At 33.1% G+C, this 26,999-nt stretch overlaps 2 protein-coding genes and 1 long non-coding RNA gene across 7 annotated transcripts in view; 2 read left to right on the top strand and 1 right to left on the bottom strand.

Moving 5' to 3' along the window:
• Positions 1 to 16,065, bottom strand: part of LOC143072489 (phosphoacetylglucosamine mutase-like) — a 41,602-nt gene extending 25,537 nt beyond the window's left edge. The window contains exons 1-3 of the mRNA XM_076247428.1: positions 15,907 to 16,065; positions 2,683 to 2,753; positions 513 to 642 (exon numbers count right to left, since the gene is read on the bottom strand). Coding sequence (XP_076103543.1) covers positions 513 to 642; positions 2,683 to 2,753; positions 15,907 to 16,007 — 302 coding nt within the window. The 5' untranslated portion in view covers positions 16,008 to 16,065. The remainder of the gene's footprint in view (positions 1 to 512; positions 643 to 2,682; positions 2,754 to 15,906) is intronic.
• LOC143072490 (uncharacterized) lies at positions 5,867 to 7,248 on the top strand. The gene is made up of 3 exons (XR_012977207.1): positions 5,867 to 6,142; positions 6,499 to 6,577; positions 7,140 to 7,248. It is a non-coding gene; the product is annotated as an uncharacterized LOC143072490 (long non-coding RNA).
• A 184-nt stretch (positions 16,066 to 16,249) lies between the features above and the next one.
• Positions 16,250 to 26,999, top strand: part of LOC143072488 (uncharacterized) — a 66,204-nt gene continuing 55,454 nt past the window's right edge. For all 5 annotated transcript variants that reach the window (XM_076247424.1, XM_076247427.1, XM_076247426.1 and 2 more), the window contains exons 1-5: positions 16,250 to 16,375; positions 21,076 to 21,567; positions 22,265 to 22,349; positions 24,552 to 24,885; positions 25,460 to 25,503. In XM_076247424.1, coding sequence (XP_076103539.1) covers positions 21,167 to 21,567; positions 22,265 to 22,349; positions 24,552 to 24,885; positions 25,460 to 25,503 — 864 coding nt within the window. In that variant the 5' untranslated portion in view covers positions 16,250 to 16,375; positions 21,076 to 21,166. The remainder of the gene's footprint in view (positions 16,376 to 21,075; positions 21,568 to 22,264; positions 22,350 to 24,551; positions 24,886 to 25,459; positions 25,504 to 26,999) is intronic.

Genomic DNA, 26,999 nt, shown 5'->3' with positions numbered 1-26,999 from the left:
TATTTTTTATTTTCATTTATGTTCTAAAAGAAATGCACTACGAAATAATTGTGTTCTCGGACCATATGTACTCTAAAAGCAGGGAGACCAAGTTCAAGGACAAGAAAAGTATCTTTTCCTATGCATGCATCACCAACATGCAAAACTACACTCAGTCAAAATGTCACAATAAAGAAAAGGACAAAATCAAAGATCAGGAAACTGTTCTGGTACTGTGGATTAGTTACTATTCCTTGGTTACTAATTTTTGTGGATTTTGTACAGGTAAACCACAAAATGAAGTGTTTAATGAATTACAAATTTGTGTCAGGTTATTTGCAGACTTTGGCAAAACCATGAAATCAATTATCCCCATAAAAAGCAAAGTTTTTTTTTAAATCCAAGAAAATTGGTATATACAAAAATAAATGAATCCACAGTACACCAAGATATATCGGTAGACACATCACTCAAATACTCATTCAGTATTTGCTACTCAAATACTCGCTCAATATTTGCTTCTCAATACTCACTCAATATTAGCTAACTTTGTAGCAATACTTTCCCATGAAGATTCTAACATTTCTCCCATCGGATCCACAAGCTTAACTCCATTATCCTCCTCTGGATTGTGAGAGGCTGTTATCATCGCTCCTATTGTAGCTGAAATATAGTTTTTACACTAATTTCAAAAATCAAGGTTTCTAGGAACATTCAAACTTTCAATTGCTTCTTGAAAAAAAAGTTAAGATTTTTTGTAATGGTAAATTCTCTCTTATTATAAGTAATAGGATAATTATATTTAGTATGTGCCTACCTTGCAAGGTCCTCATGACCGTCAGACAGTTTTCACTTGACCTCAACCTCTATTCATGGATCAGTGAACATTTAGATACTATGAGCAATAGGTCTAGTATATTTGGTGTATACAAGGACTATACATGTCTAACTGGCATCTGACCTTTACCATATGTTCATGGTTCAGTGGTTATAGTTGAGGTTTTATGTGTTTTTCTTATACTGTATGCTATAGGTCTACTATATTTGGTGTAAAGAATGATTGTAAGGTGTACATGTCTAGCTGCAGGTGTCATCCGACCTTTACCTCATTTTCATGGTTCAGTGGTCAATTTAGTTAAGTTTTTGAGTTTTGGTCTTTTTATCTAATACTACATGTATATGCACAAGAGTGCACACACTGAAATGTCTCGCCTTCTATACTAATCATTGATATTATGTTGATAGTCCAAAGTATAAAGCTAAGCTTTATTACAACTGTCACATAAACTTAACATTAACCAAGATAACTAAACAAAGACCAATGAACCTTGAAAATTAGGTCAAGGTCAGATAAACCATGCCAGGCAGACATGTACAGCTAACAATGCTTCTATAAAACATATATAGTTGACCTATTACTTAAAGTTAAAGAAAAATAGACCAAAACACAAAAACTTAACACTGTGCAATGAACCGTGAAAATGAGGTCACGGTCAAATAAAACCTGCGCGACTGACATAAAGATCATAAAATATTTCCATACACCAAATATAGTTGACCTATGGCATATAGTATTAGATAAAAAGACCAAAACTCAAAAACTTAACTTTGACCACTGAACCATGAATATGAGGTCAAGGTCACATGACATCTGCCCGCTAGACATGTACACCTTACAATTATTCCAAACAACAAATATAGTAGACCTATTGCATATAGTATGAGAAAAACAGACCAAAACACAAAAATTTAACTAAAACCACTGAACCATGAAAATGAAGTCAAGGTCAGATGACACCTGCCAGTTGGACATGTACACCTTACAGGCCTTCCATACACTGAATATACTAGCCCTATTGCTTATAGTATCTGAGATATGGACTTGACCACCAAAACTTAACCTTGTTCACTGATCCATGAAATGAGGTCGAGGTCAAGTGAAAACTGTCTGACAGACATTAGGACCTTGCAAGGTACGCACATATCAAATATAGTTATCCTATTACTCATAATAAGAGAGAATTCAACATTACAAAAAATTTGAACTTTTTTTTCAAATGGTCACTGAACCATGAAAATGAGGTCAAGGACATTGGACATGTGACTGACGGAAACTTCGTAACATGAAGCATCTATATACAAAGTATGAAGCATCCAGGTCTTCCACCTTCTAAAATATAAAGCTTTTAAGAAGTGAGCTAACACCGCCGCCGCCGCCGCCGCCGCCGCCGCCGCCGCCGTAGCCGCCGCCGCCGGATCACTATCCCTATGTCGAGCTTTCTGCAACAAAAGTTGCAGGCTCGACAAAAATTAATAGGTCAACTATATTTGGTGTATGGAAATATTTCATGATCAATATGTCAGTCGCTCAGGTTTTATTTGACCGTGACCTCATTTTCAGGATTCATTGTGAGTGTTAAGTTTTTGTGTTTTGGTCTATTTTTCTTAAACTTTAAGTAATAGGTCAACTATATTTGTTGCAATACGAATTGTTAGCTGTACATTTCTGCCTGGCATGGTTCATCTGACCTTGACCTTATTTTCATGGTTCATTGGTTAGTTTATTTTTTTTGGTTAATGTTAAGTTTATGTGACAGTTGTAATATAGCTTTACATTTGGGACTATCAACATAATATCAATGATCAGTAAAGAAGGCGAGACATTTCAGCGTGTGCACTCTTGTTTATAAAAGAATAGTTTACCTTTCTTAAATTTAGACCGCAAAACAGCCAGCACTCCCATTCTAAACAATACATGTTCCAGATCTTCACCTCTGATAAAATAAAACAAAATTTATTAAATGAATAATATGTTAATCACTGTATTTGACGATTAGTTTATGCCCTTTTGATCATATAGCTCTTCGACTGTTTCATTGTTGAAATGACATGCCATTGGATTTCAATATTTACTGCTTTGAGCATTTCTGATGATGGCCAGGTAAATCCAGGAAAGCATCAGATGGATGAAATTCAAAAAGTGTTGCTTTCATATAATACAATTTCATAAACATCTTGGTATAACCTTATCATCTAATGCCAAATGGTCTAGTCACATACAGGATATTTATTCAAAAGCTTGTAATGAGATATTTAAAACATAAGATTGATAGACAGTCTCTGGAAAGACTTTATATTGCATTTATAAGGCCTATTTTAGAATATGGGAACATAATTTGGGATAACTGCACACAAGAAGAATCAGATCTAATTGAGTCTGTACAACAAGCTGCTGCCAGTATTGTAACTGGGCTTCGAAAGGGAACTCCTAGGTGGAAATTATATAAGGAATTAGGTTGGGATTCCCTCCAGAATAGACGTCAGAAAAACAAATTATTGTTTCTTCATAAAACTATTTCTGGAGATATTCCTAATTATATTGCTGCTGATACATGTATCTTGTCGTATACAAACACTAATGACCAGTAGGGACTGAGAAAAAAAAGGGAATTTAAAACTCCTCAGTGTCGAACTACAGCCTATAAGAACAGTTTTATTCCACATACTCTTGAAAAGTGGAATTCACTTGATGGAGATGTTAAAAATATTTTAAGCTTTACAGGATTTAAAAGAAAACTGAATGAGGACATAAGTCCTTGTCCTGTTTTCTTTTCCACTGGTTCACGTAAAGTTAATATAATCCACTGCCAATTAAGAAATGAGGCTAGTGATCTAAAAGATCGTCTCTTCTGTGATCATTTGTCAGACAGCTCTATAATGTGCCTGTGGAGATCCAGTTTAAGATAATTTTCATTTCTTTTATGTTTGTCCATTTTACATTTATCAGAGATATGAGCTCTTTCGAAAAATAAGTAACTTTGATAATGTCAATCTTGATGTCCTACTAAAAATGTACAGGGTTGCTCAGACTTAAATATTGATGAAAACACAGAGATATTTACATATGTACAACAATATATTCATGAAACTGGAAGATTTTTATAATATTTCATGTGATACTATACTGTTTAGAAATCAGCTTATAACCACAGTGTACCACTCTTTAGTCTTAATTAAAGACAAACCTAACTTTTAACACAAAAAACAACCAATTGTGCTTAATTTATATTAGCATCTTTTTGCAAATAAATTTATATATATTTTATTTTATTTTTTGTATTAGTAATTATATTTTCAAAAATCAAGAAATTAATAGTCTTGTAATAAGATGGTACACTAAATTACTTATGTATTGCAAAAAAGGGCCAATCAATTCTTGTTATTCATATAAATAGAAAAACTTTGTTGCAGTGAGTTTGTGAATTTGAGTAAAAAAATCACTTAATGATCTACTTGATTCCTAACCAACACTTATTAATGTGGTATAAAATTCGACACCACCTTCAGTAGGTCTTGCTTTGACTTTGTTAACATAGTTATTTATATATGTATACACAATAAAATACTTCAAGAAGTGGGGGAATTGCCTCCCCTGACTCACTGCAACAACGTATGATCTATTAACATATCAGAAAATTATATACTATCATGCATGTTATTCAATCCATCTTGTATGGGAAAGGATTTGTATAGGCACTGCCTTTTGTCCAATCCCTTTGTTTAAATGTACATACAGTAGTTGTCGTTTGTTTATGTAATACATACGTGTTTCTCGTTTCTCGTTATTTTTATATAGATTAGACTGTTGGTTTTCCCGTTTGAATGGTTTTACACTAGTAATTTTGGGGCCCTTTATAGCTTGTTGTTCGGTGTGAGCCAAGGCTCCGTGTTGAAGGCCGTACTTTAACCTATAATGGTTTACTTTTTAAATTGTTATTTGTATGGAGAGTTGTCTCATTGGCACTCACACCACATCTTCCTATATCTATTTTGATATTTGAACAATAAAATATTTTGAATTGAATAATACAATTTCAAAATCAATTGAACTTTTGAAATTAGTATGGCGTTCATTATCACTGAACTAGTATATATTTGTTTAGGGGCCAGTTGAAGGACGCCTCCGGGTGCGGGAATTTCTCGCTACATTGAAGACCTGTTGGTGACCTTCTGCTGTTGTTTTTTTCTATGGTCGGGTTGTTGTCTCTTTGGCACATTCCCCATTTCCATTCTCAATTTTATATTTCGATAAATTGTAATTATGCGGCGAAAATGCAAATGTGATTAATCTTATCCATCTTAAAGTTAGGTACATTGTTTTGCTACAGGTCCGTTAATTGTACATGTATCTTATATACAAATATTTTACCTGTAAAGACAGGTAGTCTCAATAGCATGGGAGATGAATTTGTTTCACAGCTGGGTGCCATCAAGATACACGAGGCTCCATTTATTGCAATAAACTTGTATACTTGTACAAGGTATTTTTACAGCTGACTACGAGTACCCAAGTTACATATTTATTGCAGTATACCTTGTCAATTACCGTCGTTGCACTGGGGTAGGATTCAGGAGGGTATAAATGGGGTTTTTCAATAGTCAAAAACATGTAGAGAATGGAGAAAAATGAACCGTCAAATAAAGAATAGAGACTAGAAACTAATTCGGTGTTACAATTTAAAGAATATAGAATAATAACACAGAAATAATCAAATCAAATATTTTATTATAGTAAATAAAGAAACCCCACCAAGAACCTCATTCAGATTATCCTACGTAAATTTTATTTTTGAACCCATATTTTTTTTCGGTTTCAACCCCTTTCTCTTATGTCTTTTTTTAAATTTTCAGTTTGATAATTAGGTGGTGCGATTTATTTCTGATCACATATAGTCATTGCTTTCTATTAAAGATTCCGCTAATAAGGATGCCTTTCAGGTGTAATACCACCAAATCATGGTACGTCACATCCGGTTGCATACGAAAGTAGGCCTAAAAAAATATTCCCTTGAATTTGACATTTGTAGAAAATTAACCCTGCATTTCAATGCACTTAAATTTTTCTGAGTCGTAAATATGTATGTTGGGTGTCTGAAAGCATCATTCTTTTTTTATTTGATGGTCTTATAAAATATTTTGGAACGTTACGGTTACATAGTTACCAAAGCAGGTAACCAGTAAATAACAGTGTAAAAATTGGGTTGTCTACCCTCGGCGGTGGTTACTTTCTTATATGCAATGAAATGTAGTGTGAAATTTTCACTGTATCACTGGAAAGGATTGAACTTTACACATGCAAAGTATTTCTTTGGTTGAAATAAAGGTAAATACTGTACGATTTTTTTAAAAGTGCCAATTTAACAAAGACTAATAGGGAAAAATCAATGGTGGTATTACACCTATTTAGGGAAACTAAATGTGCACTCGTGACCCTATTGTACTTTCATTTTTAAAAGTTATTAATAAATCAGTTCATACATTGTAAACATGGACTATTCGGAATGGATTTAGACACAGACAGTACGTTTGAGGTAAAATTGCATTGAAATGGGGGTTTACGGGTGTTTTCTTAGTCGAATGGGTGGACAGACGAAGCTGTATTTAGATTACTGTGTTAAATTTTAAATTACCCTTACAGTTTTTGTTTTGTTTATACAACATGTGAATTTTTTATTTCAGTGTTAACCATGTTCTGAAGAGCATTCTGTTGAAAAATCTTATATGTGAATTGGTCTGCAGATGACACTTCAGCATTAAAGTATGTATTAACTATCATCATGTTTTGTTTTTTTTTTGCCGCAAAAGTTTACAATTTGCCATTGTGCCGTCTACATTTTGCACAGTCAATAACTCATATAAACACTTATTTGTCCTGGATTTATACACATCAGAATCCAGTCTCACATACTTAAACTTTATAATTCTTACCAATTATTTTTTGTACCAGCATTCCAAGGGACATAACCCTTTTTTAAAACATTTTGAGGTATTTTTTTATTACTCTTTCTCCCCATTTTCTAATGTAAAATACAAGAAAGTGGACTTTTTGTGTAAATCTATAAGAAATATACTGTTATGAATAAATAAAAAGACTTTGATACCAGTAGCAATAAATGATTGACTGAAAGGGAACCGTTATTTCTCACACTAGGGGAACAGACCAAAAACTCAAGTTACACATAAGGGCTTATAGAAACTTCCGTGTAGACTGTTAACATTTATAGAGACAGTTCTTTCAACTAAAACACTTTAATTATTGATTTAACATTACATTTATTTCATTTTTGTGGGAAAATAATCACATTTGTTTTATTTTTTAGACAAAAGATATCAAGTTTTGATGAAAAAGGAAGAAAGGAGGAAAAATGGACCAAAACAGACCTTCAAATGAACTCTAAAAGGTGCAATAAAATTGTTTATCATCTTAAAGTTGTCTTTCGTATTCTATTTAATTGTTTGAATGCATATATCATGAGTTTATGATCAGATATTAGTCAACACTGCATTTTATAATGATACACTGAAATTAGGATTTTTCGAAGAAATTGGACTGAAATTGCCGTAGGATATGGCCTTACATTATAGTGATTTTCTCTGAAACTATAGTTCTGACTAAGACAAAACTTGACAGTTATGCTTGAAATAACTTGCAATTGGAGGGGAAATAGGTGTAATACCACCAAATCATGGTACGTCACATCCGGTTGCATACGAAAGTAGGCCTAAAAAAATATTCCCTTGAATTTGACAGTTGTAGAAAATTAACCCTGCATTTCAATGCACTTAAATTTTTCTGAGTCGTAAATATGTATGTTGGGTGTCTGAAAGCATCATTCTTTTTTTATTTGATGGTCTTATAAAATATTTTGGAACGTTACGGTTACATAGTTACCAAAGCAGGTAACCAGTAAATAACAGTGTAAAAATTGGGTTGTCTACCCTCGGCGGTGGTTACTTTCTTATATGCAATGAAATGTAGTGTGAAATTTTCACTGTATCAGTGGAAAGGATTGAACTTTACACATGCAAAGTATTTCTTTGGTTGAAATAAAGGTAAATACTGTACGATTTTTTTAAAAGTGCCAATTTAACAAAGACTAATAGGGAAAAATCAATGGTGGTATTACACCTTCATGGTCAGAAATAATTGATAATTCAAAGATTTCCTTATTCAATCAATTTAGATAAAGATTTTGCAAACAATGTATTTTGCGGCAATTACAGTAGAAACACAAAATTTCATTATAAAAGTCAAATAATTTCCTTGGGTAATAGATCAGAAAATAGGTTATAATTTCACATAAGCTAAACTGGACCCCTGCTGTTGTTTCAATCTTCAATCATGTCGAAGTATCACTCAGCATGTGGCCATTTACACATAAGCCATACAAATTAAAATTATAAATAAATGTTCCCCAAAAATCGCCGTCATTTTTATTTTCAAATTCACAATCATTTTTTTTATCTTGGGATGAAAGTGATCTCAATTCTTGATCTTTAACGGAGTGATTATACTGCATCAGATATTGAATCTGACGATGACTACGTCTCTGCTGAAAAGACTGCAAAAAACTACAAAAGAAGTAGCAACCGCAGGCGTCAATCGAAACGTCAAGCTATATATCAGTGGCCCGAGTGTGACAATACTTAATGTTGAAGGCCGTACGGTGACATATAGTTGCACATGTCTGTGTCATTTTGGTCTCTTGTGGACAGTTGTCTCATTGGTAATTATACCACATCTTCTTTTTTATATTATTCTTCCGTTTCTGGTTTCCATGGCCATTTAAGAAAAAGAACATTCTTATCAAGATAAAAGGTAAGTAATAAGACTCTCCTCAGAGACCAAACAACACAGAAGTAAACTTGAGGAATTCTGAAATCGAACTGCCTAGAACAATGACCAAAACCCATACCATAGTGAACTAGTCCCTGGATCATTAGTATTCTATATTTAAAGCTACAATAAAATTAAATCACTTCTTCTAGTGATTAATTTGTACTACTTAAATAGGTGATTATTAAATAAACTTCCAACCTTTATGGAAATAATGTTACTTGAATCAGTGATTTAGAAAATCACTTGTTTAAGTAAGTCCCCTGACTGTACATGTACAGTGGCGAGAAGAATATTGTCACAAACAACTTTGTGCTATATATTGCATTTTTTTAATAAATTTCATAAAGTTATTTCTTATGGGATGTCAATCAACCAAAAGATTTATTTGTTATCACATATCTATTTGTTTATCAGGTTATATTTATCATTGAACAACTATCTTTTACTGGAGATATAAACACTATTTTTTTATCCTGAAATTTGCCATATATTTTACCAAAATTGGTTTGAAAAATATTATTATAGATGTCCACATCAGTAGAAAATAAAAACAATGATAAAATTATGACCATATAAACAAATGTATTTCCGGCAATTCCGTGTCTTTCAACATAAAATCGCCCATAAATACCCTAAAATATCGTTTTAAAAACTGTTATGATATGAAAATATGTAGCAAAAAATTGTAGGCGGCGCATAATACTTTAAAAAATTCTCTCTCAATTAAAAAAGATATTTTTATAATTGCACGAATTCAACAGCATTTTGAAAAAAATATCAGTTTACTTTACATTTGTGAATCTCCTTGGTCCATCAAGATGCAAATTTGTATAAAAAGATTTTAATCAGTCAATATAGAATTATCAAAATGTTCTCCTGGTCACCGCCCTTGTGAATGCCGTTCATGTAGAAAAAACTACTTAATAAATCAATATGAACAAAATAACGCCAAAAAGACAACGTCAAAAGAAGTCGGCACTGGCGACGTCAAATTGTTATTGCCTATTGACAACGTCGAAACGTTGATTTTTTTAAATCTGGCATCAAGAGGGTTAAGGGTGTAGGTCTCACCAAATCACCACCATACGTGACATAGAACAGGTACAAAGATGAGCAGCTCGCTTTGTTTATAGTTGCTACCAGGACAACTCTCCAGGATGTGTAACTAAGCTACTGGACCAACTTCAATGGGAATCACTGCAGCACAGACAATGGAAACAGAGTCTGGTGCTGTGTTACAAGACCCAATACCAGATGATTGCCATTGATCCAGCCAAGTACTACACTACAGGAGACAGTAGGACCAGGGGCAACCACAAACTTAGACAAACTAGAGTGAAGAGGGATGTATACTACCACTCATTCTTCCCAAGAACAACTAGAGAATGGAATAAACTCCCCGAATCTGTAGTGGAGTCCGGATCCCTAGAGGACTTCAGGGCCAGAGTGAATACCATCCCCTGGACCCAGCCACATCTGAAATAGACAGCAGGAGAATTCATGACAAATCGCCCCACTGGCAAATCGCCCCACTTTCTAAAAAAACGCCCCACTCTTGTTTACCAACTCGCCCCACTTATGAAAAGAGTAAACTCCCATTGCAAATAGTTATGATAACATGCTCCCCTAATGAAAAGGGTTAAAATCCCGCTGATATACGGTCTGTCAACTGGCCCCACTCATGACAAGTAGATAAACTACTTATAAAAAAGATGCAATCCCGTTGTATATCTTTGTCCCTGCCCACGTCAATACCTTTGAACACCAAAGTGAAGTGCTATAAAATCAAATTGCTGTTAAAAACTCTGTTTTTGCAATAAAGTTATATATAAATGTTAATCACACATCAATAGTATGATTATGATACAATTAACAGGTTTTTTTCAATTGTTATACAAATAACTAAGCTTACAAGTATAAAATTATTCTCCAATAATGATACAAAAGTGTATTTGCAATTATATTTTAAGAATGTGTAATAAATCGATTCGTTTTTATTTTGTATTCTGTGTAGATTACAAAAATCAAAATAAGTTTTCATTTAAGTACGGCTAGTAGGTAGACCTGAACATTACATATATAGAAGTAAATTTTTCCTTTTTTCAATAAGTGGGGCGAGTTGACAGGGGAAAAATTAACTGGATTTAACCCTTTTCACAAGTGAGGCGATTTTTTTAAAAACTGGGGCGAGTTGGTTAACCAGGTTCAGTGTTCCAGCTAGGATTTGAAAATAGAGGGGCCCGTTTTTAAAAAGGGCAATTTAGTGCGTTCTCACTGAAAAAAATCAAATACTTAATATTACCACATAAAGACATATTTTTAGCAAGCATGTAGCTTAGTTAAATAGCTATTATATACAAGTTTAAAAATCATTTATTTAGAACATATAAGTTAAAATCAAACTGATAGCAATAATAGACATTACTATATTCATTTCTCTTTCAGAACTACAGATTTTTTCAAAGAAGAGTCCAAATGCAAATAAATATTAAACAACAATGACAACTCTTCTGTTTTTCTTTTTGAAGAAGGTTGTCACACATTAGTTTCATCACAGTTTAATTTTACAGTTAATATTTTTGTTAATGTCTGTGTTTTCAAGTTTGCCCTGTGACTTGTCTTTATCAATTTGACCTGAGAGAATATTTTCTCCACCTCTGCTGTACTGAGTGGTTGTACATGTCATATTGCAACAAAGATAATAGGTTTTTATGATAAATATCCTAATGACAAGGTGAATGAAATAGCTCTAGCAGACTAGATAAGGAACGATCTGTAAGTTCTGCTGATGATACAAGAGCTATAAAGTCCTGTTATTGAATAGGGAGAGTTTCTATCTCTGTATAACCATACATTGTTTCACTGTTGTCTGTTCAATTCAACAAGCATCTCCGTATTTCATGTTGAGCGTATCTTATAAAATCAATAAGTTTGTCAAAACGGATTTCAATCACAGGCACTTGTTTCTATTCATATTGGAAGACCCCCTATCAACGTATATTTACGGAAATATACGTTGATGGGGGTCTTCCAATGGATAGAAACAAGTGCCTGTGATTTCAATAAGAAAATTGATACAATCAAAGAGCTGAAAGCTCTGAAGAAAAATGACGCCACTGTCTCTAATATTGGGATAGTTTTTATGCAAGTCTTGATTTTCACGTACCGTAATTAGTTTAACAATGCAACATGTATCGTGAGCATATAATTGATATTCGTATATGTGTGTGTGTGTGAAGTGAAGGTGACAACTGGCTGTTTTTTAAGACAAATGAATAGGTCAAGACTAATTGAATTGTACAAATAAATACCATAGAAAGGCTTGTATATTTCTCACTGGTACATAGTCTGAATACGGGTCCGTTCGCTTCCATTCACGTTTGCGCCCACTCATTTTCACCCCCTTTCACTTTCACACCCTACATGTTCGCACCCAATCTTAATTGGTTTTGTGTTTAATAACTCTGTAAGCAAGTGTTTTCTTATAAGTATAATTGTTGTCATTGTCTCAAAATAAAGTAAGACAGCAATTTTTTTTTTGTGTTGAATAAATCTTAATCATGTTTTGGATAAGGTATTGCTAAAAATAATAATAATCCTTTCTAAATAAAGTGGTATTTTGTTAACGTTTTATTTTGTGTTGAATAACTCTTAATCATGTTTTGGTTAGTGTATTGCTATAACTTGTTTCATTGACTTGTTTCAAAATGAAGTGAGATTCTGACTATGTTTGTTTCTGTGTGTTGAATAAATTTTATCATGTTTTGGTTATATTAGTGGATTGCTATATTTTGGTGTCTATGTTTTATTGTTTCGTTGTTTCAGATCAATGGGACAAAGCTGTTAAAAAAAATTATCTTTTGTGTTTTTTCCTTTAAAATCTTCAATGTTTTACTCATACCAAGCTATAAATACATTCAGTATTTACACCAAAGCAATTTAAAACAACAACCATGATTTTCCAATTATTCAACTTGAATTTGAATTAAAATGGGGCACGAATGTGTAGAGTGTGAATGTGCGAACGTGTAGGGTGCGAAAATGTATTGGGCACAAACAGACCTGATACCACACAGTCTGAACCCCCTTCTCCCACAAAATATTAAGTAAATAATCTTTTTGTTACTGCTATCAAAGGTCTAATGAAACTCAGATAATTTCAAACATTTGTCAAAGAATTCTAGTCAAACCGGCACCTAGTTAAATTGGCACCTGGACAAATCATCACCTGGTTAAAATCGACACCTGATATAGTCAATTCGTCACCCATGTTAAATATATATTTTTAACAGTATTTTAAGCAATAGGGTAAAAATAAGAAAGGGCTTGCCAGAATTTTTTTCAGTATTTAAGCAAAAAGAGTTAAATACTAACTTTCACATTTTTGGGTGTTCATGTACATTTTGTATATATTTATTTTTCTCAACTAAATGACTTTTTTAGTGTAGTTTTAATGATATATATATATGAGTAGTCCAAATAATTATTACGTCTGGCAAGGCTTTTTTAATTTTATTCTGGAACACTTTCCTATGACCGCAAGGCTATATTATTTTTTTTCTGGGACGACTTCCTACGAACGTCGTAGGAAGGCGTCCCAGAAAAATAATAAAATAGCCTTGCCAGACGTCATAATTATTTTGACTAATACATGAGATATTGGGTATTTTTCTGCATTATTTTAACCAGTTGAGCATTTTACAGGATTGTTGGTTTAATGCTGTATAAACTTTACTGAAAAAAAAAACACCTTAAATTTGCTAATTATTTTGCATGAAAGTTTGATTTATTGAAAGGGACTCATAGTTTTCCATTTTATTTTAATAATTGACTTGTTTTTACAATTACCCAAATTGTCTAATTGTTAAAACAACAGCTTTGGTAAGGGCTTCGTTGTTTACCTTTATACACAACATTATTATATTCACTTTCGTTTCGTTGTTTACCAAAATACACAACAACATATTCACTATGTACTTGGTAACAGTAATTAATTAATTGAATAGAAAATATTATAACAAATATTATTGGATGCCGAATTGACGTCGAATAGGTGCCGATTTGACTAGATGCCAATTTAACCAGGTGCCGACTTGACTTGTACGTTTCAATTCCTCTGCGATCGTTTGCGGTATTTTCTTGAGAAAATCTATTTTCAATCATCAAAGAGAAGAAGAAACTGCTTTAAAATGATTCTGGAACGCTTCATGATTGTTAAAATAAGTTTAATTCACTCAAAAACAATTTTAAAACTTGCGATGTTTAAGCAGGAAGTTTCCAAAGCATGTGTAAAAGAAGAAATTAATATAACAAATATTATTGGATGCCGAATTGACGTCGAATAGGTGCCGATTTGACTAGATGCCAATTTAACCAGGTGCCGACTTGACTTGTACGTTTCAATTCCTCTGCGATCGTTTGTGGTATTTTCTTGAGAAAATCTATTTTCAATCATCAAAGAGAAGAAGAAACTGCTTTAAAATGATTCTGGAACGCTTCATGATTGTTAAAATAAGTTTAATTCACTCAAAAACAATTTTAAAACTTGCGATGTTTAAGCAGGAAGTTTCCAAAGCATGTGTAAAAGAAGAAATTAACCGGTGAGAGTGAAAATCCGTATATGACAGATATCCCTATAGTACGACTTTGAAAGTAAAACAGTTCAATCCTTTTGTAAAACAGTCTTTAATATACCTTTCACATTAATGTTTGAAGGGTCTTAAGCTTATTCAAACCATATAAGTCGGTATGAAACACCAAAACGGAATGAACAATAACCGATTACGTTTTGTAGTTTACAAATTCTAAAACTGGTTTCCGTCAAATTACAACACTTTGTTCGAGTGTAGTGGAATTCAAGTAGAAACCAGTGTAAACTGGGTCCTGGCTGATTTAATACTACACAATGATGCATAATGATAACACAAGCAGATTCCAGTTTGTATGGAAAATAGTAAATACGAAACCAAGCGCGGTAGGCAGAGAAATGAAATGAAGTTCAGGTCGGCAGTTATGGAACAATGACTGCGTCATTTTCCAAAAATCGGACTTTCGAGAGCTCCGTAATCGGCACAATAATAAATTATTTCAATTTTGTAAGTGTATTATCAATTCAAAAAGCATCTCCGTTTACTTCATGTTGAGCGTATTTAATAATATCAATATTAAAGTTAGTCAAAACGGACTTCAATTTAAGAAAAAATGATATAAAAATCGGACTTTCGAGTGCTCCGTAATCGGCGGAATTTACAATAGAAGAACAACTGCGATATTTGATAGAAACCTTTCTTCTTCTCGATTTTTCATAAACGTAAAGAATTAAATTATTTTTTTACTCTTGATGGTCATTATTCTTGAAAAAAGATGTAATAGACTGGCAAGTCTTTGATAAATTCTTCTTGTCATTTCTGAGTTGGTCAATTTTTCTTTTTTTCACTGGCATTTTGCGTGTTGACCTATTGGAATGATTCTTTTTAAATGAACGTTATTTTATAAATAACAAGTACATTAGAAATGAACACCGTTCACATTTATTTTATAAATTCTATTTTTTGCATCGTCAGGTGTTAAAATAATCAATTCATTTAACTTCGATGTTTGGTGCTTCAGGGCAAAGGGATTAGACAGGGTCGTAAATTTCACCTGATTAAGTAATTGACTCCAATCAAATAGGTGATTATATACAGGTAAAAAGTGTCAACAATTTTAATCTGTTGTCTTAATGAAGTGTGTGTATAAAGAACTCAACAAAATGGCGACGATATGATGAAAAAAGATCGTTTTTTAAACTTTTTTTCAAAAGGGCACAGAGGGGCGAAGGGGCGCTTAAAAAAGGCAAAGGGGCGCAAAATTTCGGGGGGCGCGGCGCGGCGCCCCTCCATTTCATGCTAGCTGGAACACTGAGGTTGGGGCGATTTTTTTAATTTTTTTAATAGTGGGGCGAGTTGGTGAAAAAGTGGGGCGATTTGGTGTGGGGCGTTTTGCCAGTGGGGCGATTTGTCCTGCTTCCCAGCTGGATAACCAGTGTACATAGATGTAATTTATATCATATTTTATTGTAAATACTGTCCAGATTATTTCCTGGACTTTTACTTTTGGCCAGAGGAGTGGCCTCCTGTCTGTTTGAGATACGCCCGAGTCAATTACACTTTTACCACAGAGTTCGACTCGTAACAGCGTAACGGGAAGAAGAAGGGGTGCTATATTTTGGTTTTCTTAAAAAAAAGTTATTTTAACTGAGAAATTACTTTGTTCTAAATCCAGCAGTTCCATACTGTATAAATTTGCTATGTTTCTTTCTGAATTTTGACTTTGAAACAGCACAAATTAGTTTTATGTTGTTTTGCATGTCAACAGGAAGTAGTTTCACCTGGAAAATTGTATGTTATGGAGCGCATTGGTAATACTATTAAACCTTCTTTCTAGAAAAATAGTTAAAACCTTTAGCTAATTAACATATCTCACTTTTTTATTAAGTAATTGACATTATTGTTATTCTGGTAACTTATATTAAGTTTGCGTCAACAGTTCATTAGCACTTTTAAAACAGCTGATAAACGTGTTTTTTTTTATAAACACGAGTAGCCTCCCCTCTCTTCATTTGGACTTCCTGTTATACGAGAATAACAAAGTTTGAAAGACTTCAAATATCAATTTAATGATAAGTTTGTCCCATTGACCACGCATTTCCAAGTCGATTCAATAAGAAAAGTAATTGTAAGTTGCTTCGGTTTCCTTCCAAACTATAAATTGGTCGTAAGACCAATAAATCAGTCCTTATTTTTAAACGGAACAAAAGACGTACCCAGTCCCAGGTATAAAGACTAAAGTGATTCATTTCAAAAATATTTGCCAAAGTCATGTATGAAGGAGACGTTTACGTTGTGTAACATTTCAGGATTTTTTTTGGAGATATTTGTATATGTTCTGGAAAGAAGGCACCAGTATGTAGTAATCTAGTCCAAATAATTATGATGTCTGGCAAGGCTAACTTCCCTCTTGAACCATTGAAATCCTACAACAATCACTTGTCCATTGTGCATTCCTGCCAACCTTCCCAGGGAAACTAGTGCTCGAATGGTGAAATTCAGGAAATCTCCCACTTGCTGGTACCCTCCCGCGCTGGAGTATAGAATCTCCTGCTTTAGGATATTTTAACCTGGAATGACAAGTCAACATTCATTACGCTTTTGGGTCTCTGATGATAAGGATTGTTGTTAGCTGTAAATCACAGACCATGTTAAATTAATTGGCTTCACTTGACAGTACTAATTTACGATCATTTACGACTTTTGCTTCAAGCTTTGTGGTACGCCTTTTAACATTGCTAAGGATTCCTTAGTTCACTCAGGGCCGTAACTACATGGAGGCAAATGAGGCAAATGCCTCATGTTGGAAATTTCAAAAAAAAAAAGTTATCTTCACATCAAATTGTTTTCTCGGCGAGTGTCTTGCAATAAGCAAGTTCTCTTACTTTCTGATGTCGCCCCTGCATGTTTTTTTGTGATCCATGTTTCTAATTTACTTTAATTTTCAGTGTTGATGGTCTATTGTTTGTAGTTAGGTGTCTTATCTGTATCCGGGTTTGTCTTTTGTTCATTTATTGTCCTACTTTATGACTATAGGCTAAATGTTGATTTTCATTTGTAAAGTAAGTAACTTTGTTTTAAACTTGAGTTTTCTCATACCGAAGGACCTTTTGTCTAATTTAAAAACTACATTAACTTGTAAGAATATTTGAAATTAGATCTACGATGACGGGTGAACTGGTGAACGGTTGTGTGGTTTGGCAAGGTTGCATGTCGGCCACCGATGGCCAGACATTCTGCGAGAAAATATTTTAAGAACATGTTAGAAGATACGATGCTACTGGACACAGAAAAATTCATGGAGAATTGAACTTAATATAAAAGAATACAAAACTCTTCAACTGGCTCTCTTTTTTGTAGATAAAACTAGTTAGCTGACATGGGTTAAATTTTAGTGAGACCACCAATCTCCCGCTTTCAAATCATTTGAAAAAAAACAACAAATGTATTGCCATATGACCTTTTACATTGAAGGGTTAAACCTTGCATTAAGTCGTGTTCAGACCCTTTAATAGAAAATAAAGGAATTATGGATTAAACATGCTCGGGACTAAATCGACCACAAAGTCAATACATAGAAAAAATACAAATTATCAATGGTCAGGGTTTTTATTCCTGTTCTTCATCTTGATAGTTGTTGGAGGGTCTACAACAATGAAAGAATCATTAATACCATAAAACACGGTCAAGATGGTCCCTATAGTGTCGACTTAAGCAGTACTTAAAGTATAATACTGCATTGTTATTATATTTAAATTCATTCATTAAAAAAATTCACCAAAGTCTAAACACAATACAAGACAGCTCCGATATTAATGATTATGAGAATTAAGATTTTTGCTTTATCCTACATATCGGTCTTTTGATGTTGTCACTTAAACTTTCAAAAAGTCTTAAGTAAATTACATTGAATCTATATATTTTGCTTTGAGACCAGAATATTGTCGAAAATAATGGTTCAAAATAAATTGCGTTTCAGATTAAGGTCGGGTCCGGGAAACGCTCAGAATGCACGATTTTGCGTCATTCTTTTCAGAGCTTCTGGGGCCCCCCTGACCCCTCGCTGAAATATTTTTGGTGAATATATTTTGCCTCACTTTTAAAAGAGGCTAGTTACGGCCCTGTCACTATGGACTATACAATGTCACTAAGGACTAAAAGGAGTGCTGTTATATGTATTAATTTTACATAATATGAGGTAGGAATTACCTGTGAATCAGACCTGCCAACTATCGCGATTTTCGCGGTATCATCCCGATTTTTATCCCTCAACCCGAATCCCGAGATCGGGATCGTAAAACTAGTCAAAATCCCGATTTTCACAAAATATACCCGAAAAAATTATTGTTTACCGATTTTAAAGTTTTATTTGATCAAATTTAAAAAATCCATAATTTTACCTGGGGACATATTATGACAAGTTAATGACCCTCCGCTAATCAACAATCACAACAGGTGTCATAATTAGTGGTTACAAGTATGTAATCAGATTACCTAATGGGTCGTAACAGTCCTCAAAATTAATTTGTATACACAAATTTGGTCAAACAGCCTTTCAATTTTAAATTTTTAATCAATTTATCATACAAACACAATTTGCCACATTTGCCGTAGTTCCACAACAAAATCATAATTAATTGAAAGATGAGAACTGTAATGAACTCTCAAGAAAACATCGTTTATCTTGAAATCTGTTTAATTTTTGAAACCAGACGTCGTGTGTCTGTTGATTTAAAATCGACCCCATTTTATATTCACTTCTACTGTGTTACTGTATAAGCCTCCGCCGGTAAGAGCACCTCTAAATACAAAGAAAGATAACTCAAATTTTATCCATTTTCTCATTGATACTGATAAGACCATAAGTAAGACTAAATCAAAATCTGTCTTCATCCTTCTAACTAAGAAGGTCTTTGGAGGGGGAAAAGGGGGGGGGGGGTCTACTTTGAATCCTTTATTTTTAATGCCATTTTTCTCTATTCTTCAGTTATTTTGTCAATTTTATAATTTAATAGTACAAGAATCATGCAAATGAAAGAAATCAAGGCCTACAAGCTCATCATTAGTATACCAAAAGAAAAAAGAAGAGAACTTAGACTATTTTAGGAGTAAAAAACAATGCACACAGAAACGTCGCTAAAATTGTAACCCTTAAAAATCTGGTCGCGCGCTAAATCCCCCATGGAGATTTTCAAAAGTCGGCAGGTCTGGTGAATGGGGACGAAGTCTATGATTTTTTTTAAATCAACAATGTTAAACATTGTTAAAAAGAGAAACGGAAATACTGTAACGTTTCCAATTTTGGTTCTGTTGTTAAGGATTTTAGTTGTGACGTTATTTAAATTATGACGTCATATTCAATTTAAACAAAGAAACGCTGTCATCAGGTAACGTTTTTTTAATAACAAACATTTTTTTTTAAATGAATTAGTATTAGTTCCTTTCTTAGACCTTTGTAGACTGATAAATATACTTTTTATTCAAAGTCTCATGTAAACATGGTTCATCTGACTGTGAGTGTGACCTCAGTTTCATGGTTCATTGGTCAATTTTTAGTTTTATTGGTTAATGTTAAGTTTATGTGACAGTTGTATATGAATATGTTTATGAGTTGCAATTGACACTCCACAGGTAGACATTTGAAAAGGTTAAATATTGAGGTAGACAGGTTGACAAGTAGACAAAGTGTTGCATGTAAATTTGAGGTTGACACCTGACAAGTAGACAGTCTATTGGAACAATTAGTTTTATAGTTGACAAGTAGGCAGGTTATTGAATGGGAAGTTGACAACTGTCAAATTAGCAGTGTATTAGATATGAGGTTTACAGGTGCATGAATATATCTGTTTAGAAAAACGACAACAAGATACAAACGATTGAAAGACACGAGTTGTAGATAGTTGACAAGTCAGCAGTATATTAAATTTGAGTTTGATAGGTCAACAGTGAATAAATTTCTAGGGTGTATTAAAAATTGAGATTGACATTGAAGTAGACATAATTTTCGATTTAAGGTTGACATTGTATCAGATTTGAGGTTGAGAGGTCGACAGTTAACAAGTCAACAGTGTATTAAATTTGAGTTTGAGAGGTGCATCTCAAAATTGAGGTAAATAAACAATGTAGGTAGAGAGTTGACACATATTCATGTCGATTGTTGTCAAATTTGAATCATCAGTGAATTAAATTGGAGGTTGACAGGTGGACAGTTGTCAAATCGACAGTGTTTAGAATTTGAGGTTAAACATGTTAAATAAGTGAAGTAAAGTTCAGTCATGTCATTGTAGCTGTCAGTTTATTATAGATAAAAGTTATTTTAATTTATAGAAAAATAAAAGTGTAATGTCGTGTTTATGTTTTCCTATAGCATGTACAGTGTATGTTTCAGTCAACATGATCTATGAATCATTTTATGTCATGAAGAAACCCTGTATATATTGAAAATGTTTAAGTCACATCTCTGACTGACTAACAACTACAAATGTAGCTCTAAGAAATAAATATAAACTGTTATAAATCATAGAACCGAAGAACTAACTATTGGGCTGATGATGCCCTCAGGGACTGATTTTCCACAAGAAACAGTTTCGACCTAGTGCTACAAAAATGAAAACAACAGGTGATGAATTTCTGAGGCACTTTTCTGTATTTATCCTCATCAAGAATGCTCAAAGACCAATATCTGAAAGCCAGTGATTTATAAGAACATTAACAGGTGATGAGCATAATAATTGTACAATAGTCAATACTTAAAAATACTGATTTACTGAAGAGGCTTTTCATCACATTATCTAGTATATAAATATTGATATATTTTTTTCATTTTAGGTTTCTTTAAAAGCATAAGAAGACAAAAAAAATTTTTTGATTTAAGACGTTGATATGTCTTAAATCTGTTGTGAGGAGAAATTGTTTTAAGATGGGAGAAAATTCCCCCCCTCTTCCGAGAGGGTCTTACAATTTTAACTTTGATGACTTTGATGAAAACACAAATCCTTTTGAAACTAAAACAAAAGTGGAACAATTGGACAATGATTTACCGATCGATCCATTTAAATCTAGCAAAACATTAAGTCTGTCTCCAACAACATCAAACAACAATATACACGACACTGTGAATAATGAAGTGGATCTAATCAAACATGCAACAGAGCCAGTCAAGACCGGGAACAAGATCCCTAGATCACCAATTCAATCTCCAGATATGTCTGGTGATCAACTAGATATGCAGATACAACATTCCCCAACAGCACAACCTGAATCAGTATCACAAACAAAAGAATCTCCTTTGCCCCCAGAGGAATCGCCAAAACCACAAAGGTTTGTAATGGTCTCACCTGTTAATAAAAGTATCAACAGACAAATCTAGGTTTCACTTTTCCATTATTTATTATATCTAATGTCTCATATATTACTTACTGTTCACATCATGATAAGCATATGAACTAAGTTTCAAGTGGAAACACAATATTTGCTATGAAAGAATTATACATTTTACAGGGTTCTCGCTAAGGATTTTTGATTGCTTAAGATTGCTTTGAAACTTTTGCTATAAAATGATGATATTTATGTTTATTTGTGTTCAGTTTATACAAAATATTTCAATCTTAATGTATCTGTGGACTCACCAGTTTTGAAAATGGTGAGTCCAGACAGATTTTGGTGAGTCCAGGACTCATGGACTCGCCTTAGCGAGAACCCTGCATTTTATGCTTTTCCGTTGATCATATGTTATTTTGTCATGATCTCATTTTGACAGGTGAAGTATTCAGATTCAGTAACTATGCATGACTGGTCAACAATATTTATTATGTGAATATTTGTGTCAGTTAGTAGTAATTTCCTTGACTTTGTATTCACACCTCAGTGGTCAAGCGATCTCTAAGGGATGAGGACATATACTCCATTAATTTATATGATTTAAAATTATGTGCGTTACACAGTATTCCAGTCATATTTTCAGTTATATATGTTGAATTTATATTCTATCAATATAGTTTCTTTTCTTCTTTTCCAGTCAAAAGAAACCAGCAATAAGGAAAGGAATAAAGAAGCCAAAGTTTAAATCAAAATTAAAACCTCCACCAAATTTTGGAGCACAGGTACTTATGATTTCACCAAAGTTATCTTTGTAAAAATATAAAAGGAGTTGTGTATGACTACATCACTATGACAACAACAAAACAACATGATTAAAAAAAAGAAAACTAGTAGAGGTTGGATAACTGTCAATCGATAAACAAGCACCAACTCTCAATAACCAAGAGTCTTGATAATATAAACCAACACGATACTAAATTAGTTTCACTTCAAAACATGCAAAACTTTCGATTAGTAAGATAACTTTCAGCAACTGTCAAATTGACTAACTGCAGTAAATAACCTGTTCCTTTATTTACAAGTTATTATACAATTATTTTGGGATCGTATAATTGTATGATGTTGTCTGCGTCGTCTGCGTGGTCCGAAGACACATTGGTTTCCAAACAATTACTTTAGTTTAAGTAAATGGATCTCTATGAAATTTTTTAAGAAGGTTCAATACCACAAAAGGAAGGTTGGGTCCCAACTGTTAAGGGGTCTAAAACAAGCATTTATCTAGTTTCAAGACAATAACTTAAGTATAGGTATTTTAATGGCTCTGAAATTGTACCACAATGTTTAATACCACAAGTAGAAGGTTGGGATTTATTTTAAGGGTAATGGGGCAAACATTAGGAATTAAGGGCCAAAAACAAGCATTTTTCTAGTTTACAGACAATAACTTGTATAAAAGTGTATGGATCTCTCTGACATTGTACCACAAGGTTCCATATAACAAAGGGAAGACTGGGATTGAGTTTTGGGTTAATTGCCCTAAACATGAAGGAATTAGTGGCCAAAAAAGGGTAAAAAAAGAAGCATTTTTCTAGTTTCCAGAAAACAACTTGTGTTTAAGTTTATGGATCTCTCTGAAATAATACTACAAGGTTCCATACTACAAAGGAAAGGCTGGAATTGAGTTTTAGGGTTATTGCTCCAAGGGGGTGTCAATAAGTTGGGGGAGGGTTACAATCTTTTTGAAGGGATTCATATTTTTTCAAAATTTTTCAAATATTGAATTTTTAAAAAGTTTCAAAAAGAAATTTTCGATTGCACAGTATTGTGCAATATATTTGTAAGATCTTTGACCACATTTATTTTGTGTCAGAAACCTATTTTATGTCCAAAATTTGATCACAATCCAAATTTAGACAGTATCAAGCTTGAATATTGTGTCCAAATTTGCCCCAACTGTTCACAAGTGAAGCATTTTTTTTCTTAATACAATGTTGTTACACCTCAATATGAATTAAAAAGACAACATCGAGTTCTTATACAATATTTATATATTTCAAACATGTAACCAACTTTTCACATCGAGCAACAACCTTAAAACTGACCAGAAAAATACATTAACTCTGTCTTTATCTTTGAATGTTAAACATATTAGAATAACCAGAAACTTTAAATGTTCTTCAGTGGCAACTTTATGGCCGAGATAAATAGCACTAATTAATTGGGACAGTTCTAGAGAGTTCATTCAGATGCTAAGAAAATATTACTATTTAACGGTTAACAGGTGTCACAGTTAAAGTTCTTGTAATGTCTATTACAGAAATAATACTAAAATTAGCCTTTTAACAAATGTATTTCATGTCTCTCATAAACATATAGCTGGTTTTTTTTAAAAGCATCGAAGAAAGTGCTATGAAACAGATTTAGGTGTTTAATGTTATACTATGCATACATTTACTTATTTTTGTAGATACAAATTTTCATGAATTTGGGAAAAATGGTATTTTCCTGGATATTGAACTTTGTTGTTTTGTCAAAGTCTGCATATAAGCATATAGATGTATTATAAACAATTGTACTTGTTGAAAATTTAATTTGTGGTTTACCTATACACACAAAAGTAACGAAAATTGATATTTAACAATTAATAATAAATCTTCTGCAAGTAGAAGTGAAATACTGCAATCTATTTAGACTGCGGGTTCTGGTACCTTTTTACTGGTCCACAACTAGTGTCAGAAAAATGTTTAGTATAACGGGCTCCTCTAGATATGCCACATAATATAGTCAGTATCAAAAACGAAACTACCTATTATTCTGTTTATCGGTAATTATGACGTCACACAATGTATTGCCTAATATTTTCAGTGATACAGCCAGTACGTTGATACTCGAAAATATTAGGCAGTAAGATCAAAGGGAAAATATATGAATTACCGATAAATATTAGAGTCATGGTTTTAATTTCTGCTAATCTTATCTTTCAGAGTGATGAAATAGAAATCTTTGCTCCCCCACCAGTAGAAGATGAACAGCCAGAAACAACAGCCATTGAAAATTCCCCACCTAAACATGACAATACTGCTGAATGTAGTGCCATTGAAAATACTCCAGTGATATCACATGACAATACTGCTGATCCTTTTGTTGAGGATGAACCACATGATGTATCACATGACATAAATGTTATAAATAAATCTTTGTTACTAGAACCTAATGATTTAGGTCCAGATATGGCAAGAAGTTTGGAAATGGTTCATGATTTTGGAGCACATGAAATGCCTTATGAAGAAAATGAAGGAATTTCTCCAGCACCAGAAGGTATAGGTTAAGACTATCTGTTTTCCTCTCCCAGAACTAATCTATATTTTTTCATTGTGTATTTCTCATGTTTGTCAATCCATGCTATTTCATGTGTTAAGGACCAGAATCCATATCTAAGAAATTACATGTACAATTCATGGATTGATTGCTCGGGGAAGACAAAAAACTTTGGCAATAAAATTGACAATCCTAGTCTATTAAGAATGGAGTTTAACTACCACAGACCTTACACAGAGGAGGGTCATAATATAACAGAGAAAAACAACATAATTGAAATATGCCAAATGTAAATATAAGAGAATAATATATTTTTGTGGATTTTGTGGGTACAGGGGAACCAGGAATTTAAATGTTTAACCAAATACAAATTTTCTACAGGAAAATATGCTGTCTTTGCCAAAACCAAGAAATTAAATATCCACAAATATGCAAGTTTTCCTTAATCCACAAAAATTGGTACCCTCGAAAAATAAATGAATCCACAGTATCAGCAGTCAAATATAGATACATGTATGACACTATCATTCAATCAATAGAACTCTACAATGATTTTTTTGATTTTTCCTACTAGGTTTCAGTGATTCAGTAGGTTTGGATATAGCTGGAGATGCTCAGGTTAGTAGCTTATTTAAAACTTTTGTCTCTCTTCAGAAATATGAATATCAGTTTTATGTATTCAGCTCCTGTGACAGTTTTAAAACCAGATAATTGAAACTACAGAAAGACATTTCACACATGTGCAGATGCTGAAATACAGATGTTTTAATATTTTTTTCCCTATTTCTACTGCATTTGAAAACTTCTAATTTTTCAGCAAAATTTATGAAAGATGGTACCAGTTTTGTGATGTCAAATCCCCCTACAGTTTTCAACCAATACCAGTGAAACTTCACAGAAAGATTGCACACATTTTGAAATTGTTCACCTGCTATTTTAATATATGGAATTGTTTGAGGGATTTTTTTGTGCATTTTCCCAGACTTGGCAAACTTTTTCTGCCTTAAATATAGATATTTTGTGATATATTCTCATCCTACAGTTTTCAATCCAGATCATCGACATTTTACAAAATGATTGAACATATATTAGAGTTGTGCACCTTCTATAAAAGAATTGGTTAATTCCCCCCCCCCCCCCCTCATTCCTTTTGACTTGGGAGTTTTCAAAAGAGGATAATGATTTCTTTTAACCAGATATTTGGAACTTTACATAGAGTTTACAAACCTATTGAGAAGTTGTTTAAAGATTATTGTTCGACTGCAAAACATTTTTGGGATCGTATAATGGTATGATGTCGTCGTCTATGTTGTGGTCTGCATCATCGTCTGAAGACACTTTGGTTTCTGGACAATAACTGAAGTTTAAGTGGATGGATCTCTATGAAATTTTTATAAGGTTCAACACGACAACAGGAAGATTGGGATTGATTTTGGGGATGATGGTCTCAACCGTTTAGAAATTAGAGGCCCAATTAAGGCCCAAAACTATCATTTTTCTAGTTTCAGGATAATAACTTGTATGTAAGTATTTCGATTGCCCAATTCATGCGGGAATAAGGGGCCAAAAAAGGGCAAAAAAAAAGCATTTTTCTAGTTTCCAGACAATAACTTGTGTGTAAGTGTATTGATCTCTCTGACATTGTACCACAAGGTTTCTTATCACAAAGGGAAGGCTTGGATTGAGTTTGAGTCTAATTGCCCCAAACATGAAGGAATTAGGGGCCAAAAATAAACATATTTCTAGTTTCGAGACAATAACTGTGTATGGATTTCTCTGAAATTGTATTACAATGTACCATACTACAAAGGAAAGGCTAGGGTTGAGTTTTGGGGTTATTGCTACAAGGGGGGTTTAAAAAAGTGGGGGGGGGTTATTATTTCCCCAGATTTTTTAAGGGATTCATATTTTTTTCAAAATTTTTAAAAATTCGAATTTTTGATAAGTTTCAAGAAAAATCTTCAATTTCACAGTATTGGGCTCAGCGAAGCATTTTTTTTAACTTTTGGTCTCATAACTCTTCTGTCAGATGTGATCGTCTGTAGTATTCATTGAATGACATTTTATATTGGCTATGGTCAGTCTGCCTCCAACTACCTTATATATGCCAAGCA

This window comes from Mytilus galloprovincialis, chromosome 4, assembly GCF_965363235.1.
Source record: "Mytilus galloprovincialis chromosome 4, xbMytGall1.hap1.1, whole genome shotgun sequence".
In the NCBI taxonomy this organism is placed as follows: domain Eukaryota; kingdom Metazoa; phylum Mollusca; class Bivalvia; order Mytilida; family Mytilidae; genus Mytilus; species Mytilus galloprovincialis.
The sequence above is the reverse complement of the archived record's forward strand: the minus strand, read 5'-3'. Positions and strand labels throughout refer to the sequence as shown.